Genomic DNA, 17,318 nt, shown 5'->3' with positions numbered 1-17,318 from the left:
TCCCTTTCTTAGAAGCCTTAAGTTTGAGGGTCCTCTCTTCCCATTGTGAGGGCTCCCCTCTCTAAGTCTCAGGGCTGATTTCTGGAGACAAAGGAGTCTCCTCTCTGCAGAAGGGGGCGTACCCCGGAGCCTGGGTCCTTCTTGCGGGGGACGGAGGCCAGTGCGAGGACCCCTTCCGCGGCAGGTGGGCCCCTGGCGCAGCACCTCGCCCCGCGGACTCGGTGCCGCAGCACAGCGCCGGCCTGGCGTGGGAAGCGCGCGGAGGCCAGCGCCCCCTCGTGCCGCGTCACCCCTCGGAGTCCGGCGGACCCAAGCCCAGCAGCCGCGCTGGGCCGCCCGCCCGCCGCGAGCGTGCGTAACGTGCCCCCGCAGCGTGACGCATGCGCCGTGTCGGGGCGGATGCGCGGGATGCGCCGCGGGAGGAGCGCGCAGGGGGCGGAGTGCGGGAGGAAGTCGGCGTCTGCTGAAAGGAGAAAGGAGAGGGAGACGCGGCTGGGTGCGGCGAGGTGAGGCTGGGAGCCGACGGGAGGGCGCCTCCTCCTCCCCCGCCCTTTCTGCTGAGGATGGAAGTGACGAAAGCAGCCGAGGAGGTCACTTCCTGCTGGGGTGGATGAGGAGGAGCCGGAGACGCCGCGGACGAGACCGGACCGAAGATTGACCGTGCCGGGGAGAGGTGAGTCCCGGCCTTGCCCCGGCCGTCGGGCCCTTCTGGGCCGGACCCCGGACTCCGGCGGAGACGGCGTCCCTGGGGTCCGGGCGGCTCGCCCGGCCGCGTACCAACCCAGCCGGGCCTCACCCGGGGCGGGGGAGGTGGGGGGCCCCGTGTCTGAGGGGCGACTGGGACTCTGGGCAGCGTTCGTGCGATGGCTCCGCGGAGTCCCGAGGCCACGGGGTAAGGGAACCCTGGCCAGGAGGCGAGTGGAAAGGAAGCTCTGATGGCTGTGGAAGCCGATACCGGGAGCTGCTTCAGGAGATCCGCACGCCGCACTGTGCATGCCTCACTTTGGGGGGAATGGTCGTGATCTGAGGAAGGACTGGGGACCTGAGGTTTGCAGAGATGAGACGAGTGGCCCCACTTGGACGGACCGTCTTCGTAGTGAATTTGTGAAAGGCATGTAGAGGCGTCTCCTGAGAAGGTGGGGGGCGTTGTGGGGAAAAGCGAGGAACGGGAGTGTCAGGAGAAGGCTTCCTGGTCAGATCGTCGTTGCAACGGGGTTTGGACCTCAGTCGTGCTGGTTGAAGGGCATTCCTGTGGCAGGGTAAAGGCCCCTCGATCCGGCAGAGCAATCTAGGAATTACAGTCCAGGGTAGCTTCCTGGAGCCGTGGGGAAATTAGTGTTTTTCCTCCCTCATTGTCACTGGGATAGGAGAGGAAGCTCCTGCCTCAGCCCTGGTGCCTTATTATTGTATATCTTGTTTGTGTATTTCTGCGTTCCATGTCTGTTTGTTTTTTCCTTCCTTTATCATATTTATCTTGTCCTCGGCCCCTGGTGGCTTTATAGACTGAAACTTGCTGGTTTCCTTAATGTGTATGGTAAGACAAAATTTTAAAGGATCTAGAGGACTCTTAGGTTAGATGAAATTTACAGGATTAGGAATTTGTCCCCACCCTGGGGCGACTGAGGCACCTACATTCCCTCCAGACTTCTGGCAATGTGGGTGCTAAGGGCCTGTCATCTACACTGAAGAACAATGAGGGTAGATGTGCCCTCTCCCGCCCCCATGTCCCTCTGGCAGTCTCACCTCTCCCTCCTTTTTTCTAAAGAATTGACTGACTCAAAGCTGCTTGCTGCTAGGAACAGGAAATTTATTGAGGAACTGCAAATCTGGATGGAATGAATTTAGATCTCAGCAAGACTCCCTCCACTCATTGGCCAGAAGGTCCTCAGAAATGCTTGCTTTTTTCCCCTTCCTGTTAAAGGGGGAAAATGTAAAACTTTTCTCAAAAAGACCTTTGAAAGTGTGTGTGTGTTTCTTGTATCGAGTAGCTGCACATATGGTGTGTTTACTTCCTGTATCCCAGGGTATTTTTCAAGGGGGAGGGGGCAGTTTCTGACTGGGAGGAGTTTTCCTCCTCCCATCTCACATAATTCAGTAAAATAAATCAAAATCAGATGTTCATTCTTCAGTGGGAATTAGATGGATTTGGATTTTTTTTCACTCTTTAAGCTGGTACATCTGGGTCAACTCAGGCTTGTGTATTTTGGCATCTGGGCTTGTCTAGTAATAGAAGACAAACTGTTTGACTTGTTTTGGCTGCCTTTTTGGACCTGTTTCACTGTACCCTTTTTTTTTTTTTTTAAACATTCGAAGGGTTGGTCAGGAGGAAGAAAGCAAATATTAAAGACAGTGTTTATGCTCTGTGGTTTAAAGTCAGGTGAGAGATAATTATGGCTTTTGAAGCTGATGACCTGAGGCCCATCATTTGATGACTTAGGGATTAGCAGTTTGGAGGTGACATGTTTGAAAGAAAGAGGGTTGCATGAGGAAGGAAAGACAGGGAAAAGAAGTTTGAGAAAAGGCTGCGCTAGAAAACCTTGGGAGGATAATAAACAAAGAGCATCTTAAAGTAATTGTGTGGCTTGTGTCTCTCAGCAGGAGGGTGAAAATGAAAGCGGGCTGTAGCATCGTGGAAAAGCCAGAAGGAGGTGGAGGTGAGCAAAAGTTGATCATCTCTGATGCACCTGGAATGTCCCTCAGTGCTTCTTGTTCTCTTCACTTGTGCTCTGTTCTCAAATGCCAGACCATGACTGACGGTGGATACTGCTGGGACAGTTGTAGACTTGTTTCTTGTAGATGTATATTTAACATGTCTGGTCACCACACCCACATCCCAAGCTTTAGAGTCTCTTCTCTGTTAGAGACGCAATTTCAACTTCGGGGTGAAGAATTTTAAGCTGTATTTTCCTAAAACAGTAGTTAATCTTTCTTGTTTTTTTCGCTTTGGAACTTTCATGCCCTCATAGAAAGTAGGTGTGTGATTCAGTAATGTATGAAGGGTAAGAGATTAGGACACCTGGGTGCTGCTGCCCAACTCTATCAGATTTAATGATTGCTACAAGGATTGGTAACTTCCCTGCTTTCCTCTTCCCTGCTGTGGTTAGTCCAAGCTGACCGAAAGGGTGTTTATGGCATGTTTGCAAAGCACTTCAGAGTTTCTGACCAGTGGAATGTAGAGATGGGGGTGCTGATATGCATGTACCTAGCTCCTGATTACCTTGATCTTGCCCTTTTCACATTAAAGGCTATCAGTTTCCTGACTGGGCCTACAAAACAGAGTCGTCCCCGGGCTCCCGGCAGATCCAGCTGTGGCACTTCATCCTGGAGCTGCTGCAGAAGGAAGAGTTCCGCCATGTTATTGCCTGGCAGCAGGGAGAGTACGGGGAGTTTGTCATCAAGGATCCAGATGAGGTGGCCCGCCTCTGGGGCCGCAGGAAATGCAAACCACAGATGAATTATGACAAGCTGAGCCGGGCCCTCAGGTAAGGGAAAGGATTCCCAAATCTGTGGTGTTAACAGATTGGAAGGAGACTAAGTACTTTAGTGAATGTTAGATAAAAAGGGTATCAGGTGATAAGAGACTACACTATCTTAGTGAATAATGTGTGGCTTTAAAGTGGGAGTAGAAGAGCTGTTGAATCTGAGTAGCATAGGCACAGGAGGAGAAAAGGCATATCTTTGGTTGTATGTAGGAGGGAATTCCAATGTGGCTGGCACTGGATCCTGACAGACAGCCGATTTTGCTGTGTAGTGGGCGAGAGTGTATGGTGAAACATGGATTAGAGCTCATTTATAATCCAGAGGATTAGTTTAGATTTCCCTATTGGGAATCTATTAGAATTTCTTTTCTTTGGGCTCCCAGAAAGAAACCAGGGAAATGTGAAGCAAGCTCACATAGGGAGGGCTCACTGAATGGCACTGACCTATCTTTTCAGGAACTATATCTGTGAGCTCAGTTGTCAGTCCATAGGTTGCTCCAACATGTCTAAAGATTGATCACTGCAAGTTTTCTCAGGTTCTCTTTTCCCCTTGTCAGTCTTTAAATTTCATAACCCTTTATAAAGCCCTCAAGGTGCCAGAAGGCAGTTTATGACCTGTGCTACTGAATAGATATAAGGCTAAAGGTTTCAGGTACAGAGAAGTTTTCTTTCCTTTCTTCATGCTTAGTGATCCTGAATGTAAAATTTGTACAGTAGCTTTGCTAGAGCCTCTCATAGCCCTTTGAGTCTTTGAAAGGGAAGGGAGCCACACTGGCTGCTGTTTTCCAGATCAGTGTATGCCATTGTTTGATTAACCTGCGACCATAAAACAGTTCTACATTCCTTTGTGCCTCCAGACAAACTGCATCAGGTCTCCCAAGGGATTTGTCTGCTCCTCCCTAGGCAAGACAGAAAAGAGAAAGTAGGCAGTTAGTGACATATAGTGGAACAAGAAGGAAATGAACTATAGAACTGAAATTGTAGAGAGGTGGAGAAGAAAGGTGATCGGGGCTGGGGTAGGTGTTCAGAATCTTAAAAGTGAGGTTGTTTTTTGTAAAGTTTTAGCCAAAGACTAGAGCTTAGTTGAAAATTGAATGACAAATGTAAGCTCTTAGATCTCCCAGCTCTAACCTGAGGGCCAGGCTGTAAAAGAATGATGGTGATGTTTGTAAGTAATACTTAGAGCAAGAGTTGTTGGTCTTAGTGGTTACCTAAGTATATGAAGAGCTGTCAATAGCTACAGGATAAATTGACATGTATTCCTTTTTTTTTTTTTTTTTTTTTTACAGATACTATTACAACAAGAGGATCCTGCATAAGACAAAAGGGAAAAGGTTTACTTATAAATTTAACTTCAACAAGCTGGTGATGCCCAACTACCCATTCATCAATATTCGGTCAAGTGGTAAGATGCAAACTCTCTTAGTGGGAAATAAATTTTGAGTTGAAAAAGGATTTTTAAAACCCAAATCTAAGACATGGCATGTTTAAGGAGATTTTAGAAACACTAAAGTAATATAATCCCTTAGATTGCCTCAGTGTTCTTACTCAAGTCTTCTCATTCATCTCATAAAGAGTAATAGGCTGTGCAGTATCAAGATAGATTTATTTGATTCTTTTTTCTGCATATTATTTGTAATCTCCTAGATATTATCACACTATCCTGTTTAGGAATGATATTTCATAGATTTGTGTTAAGCTTTAAGTTCAGGACTCAGTTTTAACACCTTGCCCAATGGCTCTTTCATAGATGGGAACTTGTATCTACAAACACTTCCGATTTTCTATGAAACTACCAAGCTCTCCCTTATCAAGTGAATATCATCAAAACCACAGCATCCTTGATCAGAGAAGGGGAGATTTACATGTTTGCACTGAGAAGCAGTGTCTTTGATCTGCACCAGCAAATCCTCAGACAACAAGACTCTGGGGTTACTTGACCTTCTCTCCTTTTAAGTGCAGCAGGGCTTCCCCTCTTGGCTCTCAGCTTTATAGCTTTCCGTCACAGCTCCTCATAGAAGTTTGAAGCTTCTCTCTTGATGCAGAAGGCAGACTCTTAAAAGAGTTATGCTGTTATGTGTGGTTTTTTGTTTGTGAGGGTTTTGTAGATGCAAATCATACCCCTACCCCAAAAAATAAAGTCCTTCTTCATCCTTGGGATATATGTTCCAAGACCCCCCACTGGATTCTCAAACCACAGATAGTACCTTACCCCATATGTACTATGTTTTTTTCCTATACATACATACCTGTGATAAAGTTTCATTTATAATTAGGCACAATGAGATTAACAATGACTAGTAATGAAATAGAACAGTTATAGCAATATGCCATAATAAAAGTTATGTGAATGTGGTTTCCCTCTTTCTCAAAATATCTTATTTTACTGTGCTTACCTATTTTCAGACCTCTGAGGGTAACTGAAACAGTGGAAAGAGAAACTGACACCTCGGATAAGAGAAAACTACTGTAGTTCATATTTAACTATTTTCTGACCAGTCCATCGGTACTGTCTTTGTGGTCTTGTATGTTAAGGCAAAGAGAGCTGATCATGATTCTGCAGTAATACAACTTCTCAGAAAAAAGTTGGATGAAACCTGAAAAATTAGAGCGGGGGTGTGGCTGAGAGAATATAATGTTGAGATCCATTGCAGATATGTAATTACCGCACACAACAAGTTAGGGCAGTTTTAGCTTGACTCTGCTATCATTACAGTTCCATCTCTCTTTCTGTAACCACTCCCTCCTGTCCCTGGGGCATGCATTTAAAAAAAAAAAGTGGTATTGGAATGCATCTCTCTAATTACAACCTGTTTTCTTTCCTTGTGCCTGAGGGAGAGGCGTTAGGAAATCAAACCTGTTCTAGCCACTGGAATCTTGTTTCCTCTATTTCTCACACTTGCTCTTTCCCTGTGTACATTTCTTTTAGGCATACTTTTTGGTTGCTCACATCCCCTAGACACAACTCTAAAGAACTGGACTCATTAGTTTATAGAGAACTTTTACCCAAATAGGCCAAATGTTGTTTAAGGTTAACTTTATGATGACAAAGGAATGTAACATTTATTGAACATGTACTTAATGGAAGTACTTTTGCTTAGTGGTTTTGTGAATTATCTCATTCAACCCTTCTAGCCCATAAAATGTATGTCTTGATAGCCACATTTTACAAATGATAAAATTAAGGATGAAGGCCAGGCGCAGTGGCTCACGCCTGTATTACTAGCACTCTGGGAGGCCAAGGTGGGAGGATCGCTTGAGGTCAGGAGTTCTAGTTCAGCCTGAGCAAGACTGAGACCCTGTCTCTAACTAAAAATAGAAAAATTAGGTGTTGTGGTGCTAACGTGTAGTCCTAGCTACTCAGGAGGCTGAGGCAGGGGGATCGCTTGAGCCCAGGAGTTTGAGGTTGCTGTGAGCTAGGCTGACACTGTGGCACTCTAGCCCAGGCAACAGAGACTGTCTCTCAAAAAAAAAAAATTAAGGATGAGGACAACAAAAAGACAGATCAGGGTGGGTTGACTAGTTATCTGTTGAATAGTTTCTTAGGAGACAATTCCTGAGAGATTGAGCTATTGAAATCTAGCTCTTATTTAATAGATCATACATTTCTCTTCTAGATTGGGATTCATTCATTTGTTCACCAGATAATATGTTAAGCTCTAAAGACCAAAAAAAAAAAAAAAGAGAGATTATAGGGGAGTTCTTTCCCTCAAGGAATTTACAGTTTAACGGAAGAGATAAGATATACTAAGTTTGATACAATGTGAAGCGTGATAAGTGCTCTAAAAAGTGGAGGTATGTGGATTTAGATCCTGGAGGCCAAAGAGATCATGTCTTCAAGGAGTGGGGTGGTAGAGTTGGGCTATTCTGGTCTGTGTGGTTTTTTTTTTTGTTTTTTTTTTTTTTGACAGAGTCTCACTCTGTTGCCCAGGCTAGAGTGAGTGCCGTGGCATCAGCCTAGCTCACAGCAACCTCAAACTCCTGGGCTCAAGTGATCCTTCTGCCTCAGCCTCCCGAGTAGCTGGGACTACAGGCATGTGCCACCATGCCCGGCTAATTTTTTCTATATATATTTTTAGCTGTCCATATAGTTTCTTTCTATTTTTAGTAGAGACGGGGTCTCGCTCTTGCTCAGGCTGGTCTCGAACTCCTGAGCTCCAACCATCCGCCCGCCTCGGCCTCCCAGAGTGCTAGGATTACAGGCGTGAGCCACTGCGCCCGGCCTAGTCTGTGTGTTTTTTAAAAGAAGACAATACATGGTTGATTGTAACATAACCAAATAATAAAGAGGTTTATAGAAAAAAAAGGTAAATATTTTTTCCCCTTCCCCATAATCCTACTCACTGTTAACAATTTAGGGTACTTAACATTTAGGTAGTATTGAAAGTACTTCTGTATACAGTATTTCATTTTTATCTATTTTATCTACCTATAAAATACATTAAATATATTTTAATATTTCCTTATATTTGCATAAGAAACACTGGAAAGATACAGAAGATACTAGTAAAAATGGTTACCTGTCAAGGGATGAGGGGAAGACAGATCAGATTAAGGATGGACTTCAGGCATCTCGGTCTATGCCTCCATACTGCCACCTGGAGTGGCACCACCTACCCTGGTTTTTTACTTTTATTTTGGAAAGCTTCAAACCTACAGAAAAATTGGGAGAAAAAACTAGTGAACACCCACATAATCTTTATCTAGATTCACTAATGGTTAATATTGTTGCCACATTTGCTTTATCTCTTTCTATTTATATGTACTTTTTAAATCTTTTGAGATTAAGTTGCAGACATCATGACATTTCAGCCCTGTGTACTTCGGCTTGTATTTCCCAGGAACAAGGACGTTCTCCTCCATAACCACAGTAACATTATCACACTCAGGAAATTTAACATTAGTGTAATACTATTATCTCATATGGTCCATATTTGAATGATACATGTCTTTTTAAGTTTTGATTTTGAATCATGATTATCTAATGAAAAATCGTTGTTTTTTTTTTTTTAACAACCACATGCAATTTGCTATGTACCAGTACTATTCTAAGGGCTTTACAAATGTTAACTCTTTTACTCCTCATAACATGAGGTTTCATCCTGTTCTTACCTATTTTTACAGATAAGGAAACTGGGGCACAGAGAGATAACTTGTCCAGGCACACAACTAATGAGTGATATGACCAGGGTTTGGACCTAGGCAAAGACCTTATTATTTCCATTTTGCCAAAAGGGGTCAAAGACTCCAGTTTATTACTTGCACTAGGCTACAAGGTAGAATGTGCCAGAACTAAGATTCAGACCCACATTTTCCAACCCTACTACTCGAATTTCCTGGTGATCATCTTCCAAAGCAATGGTATTCATGCCTTCTTTTTTTTTTTTTTTTTTTTTTTTTTTTTTTTTTGAGACAGTCTCGTGGCATCAGCCTAGCTCACAGCAACTTCAAACTCCTGGGCTCAAGTGTTCCTTCTGCCTCAGCCTCTTAAGTAACTGGGACTACAGGCGCGAGCCACCACACACGGCTAATTATTTGTTTCTCTTTTTAGTTGACTGGCTAATTTTTTTCTCTATTTTTAGTAGAGACAGGATCTCAAGGCTCTTGCTCAGGCTGGTCTCAAACTCCTGACCTCAAGCGATCCTCCCACTTCAGCCTCCCAGAGTGCTAGGATTACAGGCGTAAGCCACCGCACCCAGCCTCATACTTTCTTTTTTAAACGAAGACTTTTCTTTTTAAACAAAATCTTAGATTTGCTATCTTCATATATAAAAGTAAGGCTACTCCAGTTAATCAGAGGTGTGGGGCCAGAATGCTATCGTCCCACCATTGCTCCTAGTCTCACCTTCCTTTTGCTCCAACAAAATGCATTTGGAAAATGCTACTATTAATAATTGTGTCTTCTTCTTATAGATTTACAGTATACTTTAGCATGTGTAAAGACTGAAATATTCTCCAGTTGTTATTTATTTATTTATTTATTTATTTATAATTAACTTGATTTAATCAAGCATTTCTGAATTGCTTAGGAAACAGGACTTTCTCTTCCCTTGCACATTATACTTAAACTTATTCCATCCTTCAGAATACATAGAAGTGATTTTTTGCTCTCGAATAGATGTGCTTTTAAGAAAAAGTCAAGATCCAAAAGAATAAAAGAGGGTGGAATTTTAGCCACTGTAATAAGCTAGTAGAAGAGATACTTTTGTTCTGGGATCTTCCTGGCTCTGCTCAAATCATTTGCAAGATTATCCATCTGTTTTTCCTAATTGTAAGATTAAATCAGCAGCTTTAAAAGAAAAAAAAGTCCTGTAGAGCAGTTTTCTACGGAACAGCAGTTTGGGAAATGCTGCTCTGGCACAGTGTTACTCAGTCGCATGTACCTAGAAAGCTACAATCTTGCACATACTAGTAGACGACAGAATCATATCTGAGGATGATTCTCTTATACCAAGAACAGAAGGTGAAAGCTGATTAGGACCAATTTCTAACCACACTGTGTCATATGCACCTTTTTTATTTCTTCTAGATCATCCTACTTCCTTACTTTGGTTTTTCCTGTGCTTTTATTCTCCCTTTTTTCCTTCTCCCTTCTCATCTCTGCCTTGGAGCATAAAGAGCCCTCTTGACATCATCATCATACATGCCACTGATACCTCCCAGGAAACTCACAGGGTCCCTGAGGCCTCAGATGAAATACCTTTCCTAGGCCTTATTTATCAGGAGGACCTTCAGGGGAAATTGAGAACTTGCGACCCCATCAAGTTGATGTGGTTAGCACAGTGAATGAAAATAAGAAAAATCTATTTGCAAAACTAAAAATTGAGATAGGTGATATGTACATAATATTTAAAATTGCAGAGGAGAAGACAATTGTATCGTTCATTCATTCAACAATATTTATTGAGCACCTACTAACTGTTAAGCTCTGAACTGCTGGGAATACCATTGTGAATAATAGGAAGTCCCTGCCTTGTGGAGTTCATGTTTTAGAATATAGATAAGCAAGTAAATGATACTTCAGACAGGAATATTGTCAAGAAAGTAAAGTAAGAGGCAAGAGAAAGATGGCAGCTAAATTGAGTTGAAGCAGCTGAGCAGTAGTTACTAGGAAAATGGGGAACTTTGGGATTTAGTCCAGTTGGAATGTTTGTTTCCTGTTGCTTCTAAACATTTTGTACTTCTTTAGCATAAGAAAGTAGTGATAATGAATGACCAGACCTCTGATGTAGTCTTTTGTCTTTTCCACCATCATAGGTGTGGTTCCTCAGAGTGCGCCACCAGTGCCAACAGCCTCTTCCCGCTTCCATTTCCCACCTCTGGACACCCATTCTCCAACCAGTGATATGCAGCCGGGGCGGTTCTCTGCTAGTTCCCTAACTACTGGCCAGGAGTCGAATAATGGCACTGATAGGAAGGCGGAGCTTTCAGAGCTAGAGGATGGCTCAGCCGCTGACTGGCACCGGGGTGTGGATCACATATCCTCCCGGAACGCTGTCAGTGGCGGAGGGATTGGCCATCAGAAACGCAAGCCTGACATAATGCTTCCTCTGTTCACTAGGCCAGGGATGTACCCTGACCCCCACAGTCCCTTCGCTGTCTCTCCAATCCCTGGCCGAGGAGGTGTCCTTAATGTCCCCATTTCTCCAGCCCTCTCCCTGACACCCACCATCTTCTCCTATAGCCCATCACCAGGCCTGAGCCCCTTCACCAGCAGCAGTTGCTTCTCCTTCAACCCAGAGGAAATGAAACACTACCTTCATTCTCAAGCCTGTTCTGTGTTCAACTACCATCTGAGTCCTCGGACTTTTCCCCGTTACCCGGGGCTCATGGTTCCGCCATTTCAGTGCCAAATGCATCCTGAGGAGTCAACTCAGTTTTCTATCAAGCTGCAGCCCCCACCAGTTGGGCGGAAGAATCGGGAGAGGGCAGAGAGCAATGAGGAGTCAGCACCTGTTGCCGCACCTACCATGGCTCCTGTCCCCCCAAGAATTAAAGTGGAGCCTGCCTCTGAAAAGGATCCTGAGAGCCTCAGGCAGTCGGCACGAGAAAAGGAGGAGCGCTCTCAAGAAGAGGGCGCTGTGCCGAGCAGGACCATAGAAGGAAAAGGCACCATCTTTGCCCGCCCCACTGTACCGCCTGTCTGGCCCTCTGTGCCCATTAGCAGCCCAAGTGAAGAACCCCTGGAGGTTACTGAAGACAGTGAGGACAGGCCTGGTAAAGAGCCCAGTGCACCTGAGAAGAAAGAAGATGCCCTGATGCCCCCCAAGCTTCGGTTGAAGCGGCGCTGGAATGATGACCCTGAGGCCCGAGAGCTGAGCAAGAATGGCAAGTTCCTCTGGAATGGGTCAGGACCCCGGGGCTTGGCAACAGCAGCTGCTGATGCTTAGAACTGGAAGTGGATTTGGAGCTGTTTATACTATAATCAAATACATACATGTATTTATGTAGCAAGATTTCAGGGTAGGGGGGAGGGAGTTAGACTGGGCTGATCATTCTGGGGTCATAGACTTGTATTTTTATGTTTTGGGGATGGGATGGGGTATCTTCTGTTGTAAATTAGGTGGGATATGAATACACTTTTTTTCCTGGTGAGTAGGACACAGGGAGGGTATTGAACTGAAAGGAGAAGGAGCCTCTCTTTCCTGTTGAGGCTTACACTTTCTGACAAGGAAAAACTCTTAAAGGGCCAAGATACTGTTTGGTCCCATGATAGTTCAGGTTCCAGACTTCTTTCTTTTCTATTGTATTTATATATGGAAAGCCATTAATGAATTTATTATGCTCCGAGCGATATACGTAAAAGGGAAAAGGGCATGATTGGGAGGTTGAGCAGTGAGAGACCATTGATAATAAGTATTTTGCCTGAAATGTTTCTTTTTAATTATTTCAGGGGAGGAATAAGATAATCTCAGTCTTACTGGGGTGGGGGTGGGGGTTATTCAGATGTTGGTCGTTCTCTTTTTTCTTGTTGTTTGGCATTTTTTCTTCTTTTAAAAAAAATGTTTTCAGGAAATGTGAACGTACTGCCAGTTAGAGTGGGGCTGGGAAGGCACAGGAGCTGGCTACCTCTCGGCTGCATGGTTGAGACAGGAAGCCCTGCTGTGAGTTTCTTGGACTTATCACCTACTTCACCCATTAAGAAGCCATGAGGAGTTGTAAACTCTTGTTCAGGGAAGAAAGAAGAGGGCAGGAGGAAGGAACCCAATGCCTTTAAAAACAAAAGAAAACAAAAAAAAAAATCTTCATTTTTCCTTTTCTATTGTGGGTTTGGGGAGCCAAACCAAAGTGTGACTGTGAGCAAGTTCACTGAGAGGCATGACAACATTGTTGAAGATGTCTTTCCATTATGTCTGATTCTTTTATTTTCTTAAGTCAAGCCTTAACTATGAACACACTTTAAGATGATACGGGTCTGTCAGCATAAACCTGTAAAAGGGCATGGACAACTTTTCAGATAATCCAAGAATGTTGAGACATGGTTAAATTTCTAGCTGATATTTAGTCATTCCCTCTTGATGTTGTTGGGATGGGTAACAAGAAGGCAGGATTGTGGGAGTTAAGGGCAGATGTTACCTGGAAATGCAGAAGGTAGCTGGGGGTACAAGTGGATGTTTGTTGAGACTGAAGGAAGAGGTGGAAAGAAGACACATAAAGCAACCAGATGCCCAAAGCCTGGTATGAATGAAAAAGAGTTAGTGTCTGTCTTGTGGTGTTGCCGTTCTTGCTAATACCCATTTGCCTGTATTGTTCTGATTCTCATGTCATGTTCAATCGACTATCCTAGATGAGACTCCAGTTTACAGGCAATGAGGAATTGTTTCTTCATGGGAAATTCTCTTTCAGCAACTTCAAAGGAACAGGAAAGTATTGATCTTGGACTAGGGGAAGAGAGAAAGAAACAGCCGCTCACTTCCTGTGTGTGTGCACACATGTGCCTATGTAGTGTATGTAAATACTTGACTGTGGCTCAGATGCGCAGGGCAGCAGGGAGAGAAGAAATAACTCCGTATCTGATAGGAGCAAGGGGTGGCACAGGGATGGTGTCTAGGAATTGGAGAACTTCCTGACTCCACTTTAGCTTAAGCGAACTCTATATACTGAGTACCATTTGAGGGTTGTCTTTTAATGGTGGGGGCGTTTTTTCTTTTTTAGACTGGAGTGCTTACATGAGACAGGGGCTCGGGAAAGGTTGGAGCAGGTGAGTGAGACAGTCAGATAGCTTGGTATGACTTGAGTCCATCGTGTTATTTCTTGACAAGTGTCCTCCCCTATTTGATTCAAATTCCATGAGTGACTTGTCTTTCTCCGAGAAAGGGACTGGAGAGTGGTCCCTAGCAACTCAGGCTGCAAAGGGCTCCTCTTTCAGGCTGCCTTTGGTGGTTGTGTTTTTGTCAATTTCTTTGTCTGCACCTCAACTTACCTCTGAATCAGAAAAGCAAGCCCAGCAGGTAGGGGAGGGTTCTCTGCTTGGTGTTGCCTGATCTAACCAGGGAGGCTGGCTGGCCACCCACTGTCTGCTAGAGGGGAGGGCCAGCAGGTGTTGGTATGAACTCAGGAATAGAAACACGAGGCCTTTAAAATAAGAGAGGGAGAAAAATCCATGATGCATACCTGTAACCCCCTAGAACCCAAGTGCCAGAATTAATTCCTAGATGCTGCTTCTGTTTGAAAAAGTCACTGCTTTTACACTTGAAAAAACACACACTCGAAAAATGTTCACCTCCATGAATAATGTTTTTTGGCTTTAAGAAATTGTTTGATGTTTTACTGTTTCCTTTGATTGCCATTCCACCAGTAAATTGTTGGTTGATTTGCACTGCACACTGGGGTTGGGTGGGGGGGGGGTGGAGGGGCTTAAACAGAGCCGAACTTGGGCTTGCTCAGGAAGTGGACCAGGGAATGTGGAGGTCATTGGTATTTCCTGGGGCAAAGGAGTGGGAGGTAGTTTTTCTCCCCCCCAGCCCATTCCTGGCAGCACCTGTCACCAGCCTGGTGGAAAGCCAGCCCTTTCTCTTCTGTGAGCATCTCATCATTGTCCAACAGCACTTGGAAAAAAGGGAGACAAAAACCAGACCTATTTTTCCCTCCCCCATTTTTTTTCCAAATTCTGCTGTGCCAAATGTTTAAAACTTTGCAAATATAAATCTACTGAAATTTCATTAATCAAGAACTGGTTCATGTAAACAGTTTGCTTTTTTAGCTATAGAAAAAACATTAGAGATCTCTTAAGGGCATCCAGCCTCGCTGAGCTCACCTTTTTTTCTGAAGAATGGGTAGGAGTGAAATACAAACAATTCACCAAGTCTCTTCACTCTCATTTTCAAGCTGCACTGCATTAAACCCAATGCACTAATACAGGGAATTTTTGCACCCTAGTCCTCCATGGGCCAAGAAACTTTCAGAAGCATTAAAAAAATAGTTGAAGTATATCACTTCTCACCAAATGGGTAGAGTCAGTTGGCTGTTTGTCCCTGTTTTTTTAATTTATTCCATAATTATGTTTGTGCTTTTCATTTTGTAAACAGTTATGGAACATGTATTTTTGTTTTAAAAGAAAACTTCAATTCAGTCTTTGAAGACCTGTTCCATTTTGGATTTCTTCTTAGGAGAAAAAAAAGTTACCAGTTAATTTGTTTTGAACTATTTAGGCATTCTTTGAGTTATAAAATTGTGATGCAGGGATTTGTGAATGAAACATTCACATGTGAAAGAACATTCACTAGTTATCCGCTTAAGCAGAATAAAGTGTGTATATGTACATAAAATGTAAGTAATCTTAACTCCATTGTGCAGTGCCTTTTAGATGTTCCGCTTTCTATAAAGTCTTCAAATTTTTGCATATATATTATATATATGATGTAATGTTATAGAAATATATGTATAATATACATATTTTTTTTCCAGGGGTATCTGATAGCTCTGTATTTTGTTATGGAAGTTGAAAGAAAAAAAGTATTTTACCTCAGAAATTAAAGTTAAATAAAAAAAAAATGCTTTTAAGTAATGTTTGCTGACTGTTGGTTTTATTGTTCATCATGCACTGTGCCAGGGTGGTCTTGCCAGAGAATTCTGAAGTCCGCCCCCACACTTTTTTATTCCCATTGCACGGGTATCCACATAGTTAGCAGTTTTGGAGATTGTCCATTTCCTTGAATGAATGACTGCCTCCAGATAAAGGAAACTGAAGCCAGAGACAAGTGTGAGGTGGAAATTGCTTTCTCAAGATTGTTGTGAGGATTCATCAGGAGTACGTGTCAAAGCTAGACACAAAAGACCACATGTCGCCTGATTCTGTTTATATGACATGTCTAGAACAGGCAAATCCATAGAGACCAAACAAGATTAGTGGTTGCCAGGGAAAGTGGGGAGTGATCAGCAGAAACCAAGGCCTTCCCCTCCCCCCTCCCCAAGAGTCCAACTGAGCCAGTGCCTTGTATTTCCCAGTAGAGGAGGAGAGTCCAGAGGGGTGGGAGGGGTTCTTGGTGGGGTATTGAATAATATAATACACCTTAAGAAAAATAGTGCCAGGCAGTAATCTCATTTGCCCCATGTGAGACAGGCAAAGTGACTGTGAAGGTCCCAACATGCCAAAGGTTAATTTGACCTCTACTAAAGGGTCAAAGTTCAGGAAGGGTGGAATGGAGTGGTGAGGGGTGCAGCAGAAGAGGCACACAGGGATGGATTAGGAAGGGTCTTAGCAGACGCCTACAGTTTGCCTTGTTCTCCAGCATTGCCATGCCCGATATTTCACAAAAGAGTTTGGCTTGGCCAGTGAGGCTCATTGAAGGCCACAGCCCTAAGAAACTACCCTATCAAATTGATCTGCTCAAGAAGACGCAGCTCCTTTAGGTGAGAAAAAGGAAAGTGGCAGGAGCCGACTGGTGACCCATGTCACAAAGCTGGGAATGTGCTTGGATGAGACCTTCCTACTGGGAAAGCCTCCTGCTTCTCTTCCCCTCCTCATTGCTGAAAGCAAAAGGAGACTTGTTTTACCAACAAACTTGCACATAGTTTTGAGATCAGGATCCCAGGCGTCTGGCTGTGCCAGCTTAAGTTGACCTTTCAGTGCTTAGAATTGGATGGTGATTATTCGAATTCTGAGCAAATAGGAGAGGGAGTGATGATGAGCATGGGGGAAAGAAGTGAGGAAAGAGGGCCCAGGGGGTGAGAACACTGGTGACAGTGAGAGGACGAGAGGAAGAGGTAAGCCTCAGAGCCCTTCCTGGTGAGTTAGTGAGGAATAAAGCCTTCAATGGCTGCCCATCATTTCCCTGTTGTAGTTTGGAAGGCCTGTCATAATCTGGCCCCTGCTTCACCTTCCAGCCTCATCCTTCACCGTGCACACGGGGCGACACACTCACCCACCCTACTCAAAGCCTAAGCTGCAACCGTAACAGCCATTGTGAATAGAGCAGTTACCATGTGCCAGGCATTTTTAAGGACTGACTTGTATTAACTCATTTAATCCTCATGATATAACTCTGAAATAGGTGCTATGTTTGTTCCCATTTTATTGAGGAGAACACTGAGTTTCAGAGAAGCTAACTGGCATGACCAGCATTCAAGTCCCAGTACTCGTGCTCTTAAACCACTCTGCTACAAGGTCTTGGCCATGCTAAACAAACTACCGATCTGGTGAGTCCCACTCTGCCTGGAACACCCTTCTGGCCTCCACTTCACCTAAACAATTATATCTTACCGTTCAGCATCAACTCAGATGTCATCATCTCCAGGGCCTTTCCTGGCAGGTCAGGGGCACTCTTCTGTGTTGTATCTCAGCCCTTACCACACTGTTCTGTCATTGCACTGCTCGTCTGGCTTTTCACAGGACAGCCA

At 44.1% G+C, this 17,318-nt stretch overlaps 1 protein-coding gene across 4 annotated transcripts; it reads left to right on the top strand.

The window, feature by feature from the left end:
- Window positions 1–397: 397 nt before the first annotated feature.
- ETV3 (ETS variant transcription factor 3) lies at window positions 398–15,486 on the top strand. 4 transcript variants are annotated; one of them, XM_045545453.1, is made up of 5 exons: window positions 398–673; window positions 2,596–2,654; window positions 3,245–3,482; window positions 4,769–4,884; window positions 10,737–15,486. In XM_045545453.1, exons 2-5 carry the CDS (start codon window positions 2,609–2,611, stop codon window positions 11,867–11,869), a joined length of 1,533 nt encoding a protein of 510 aa, XP_045401409.1. In that variant the 5' UTR covers window positions 398–673; window positions 2,596–2,608; the 3' UTR covers window positions 11,870–15,486. The 4 variants fall into 4 exon arrangements, with proteins under 4 accessions (XP_045401409.1, XP_045401411.1, XP_045401412.1 ...); XM_045545455.1 differs by having other exon boundaries at window positions 409–673; window positions 2,599–2,654; XM_045545456.1 differs by lacking the exon at window positions 10,737–15,486 and adding an exon at window positions 5,230–5,687 and having other exon boundaries at window positions 431–673.
- Window positions 15,487–17,318: the final 1,832 nt, after the last annotated feature.

The sequence above is a fragment of the Lemur catta genome, chromosome 3, assembly GCF_020740605.2.
Source record: "Lemur catta isolate mLemCat1 chromosome 3, mLemCat1.pri, whole genome shotgun sequence".
In the NCBI taxonomy this organism is placed as follows: Eukaryota; Metazoa; Chordata; class Mammalia; order Primates; family Lemuridae; genus Lemur; species Lemur catta.
This window is presented reverse-complemented; position numbering and strand designations above follow the sequence as displayed.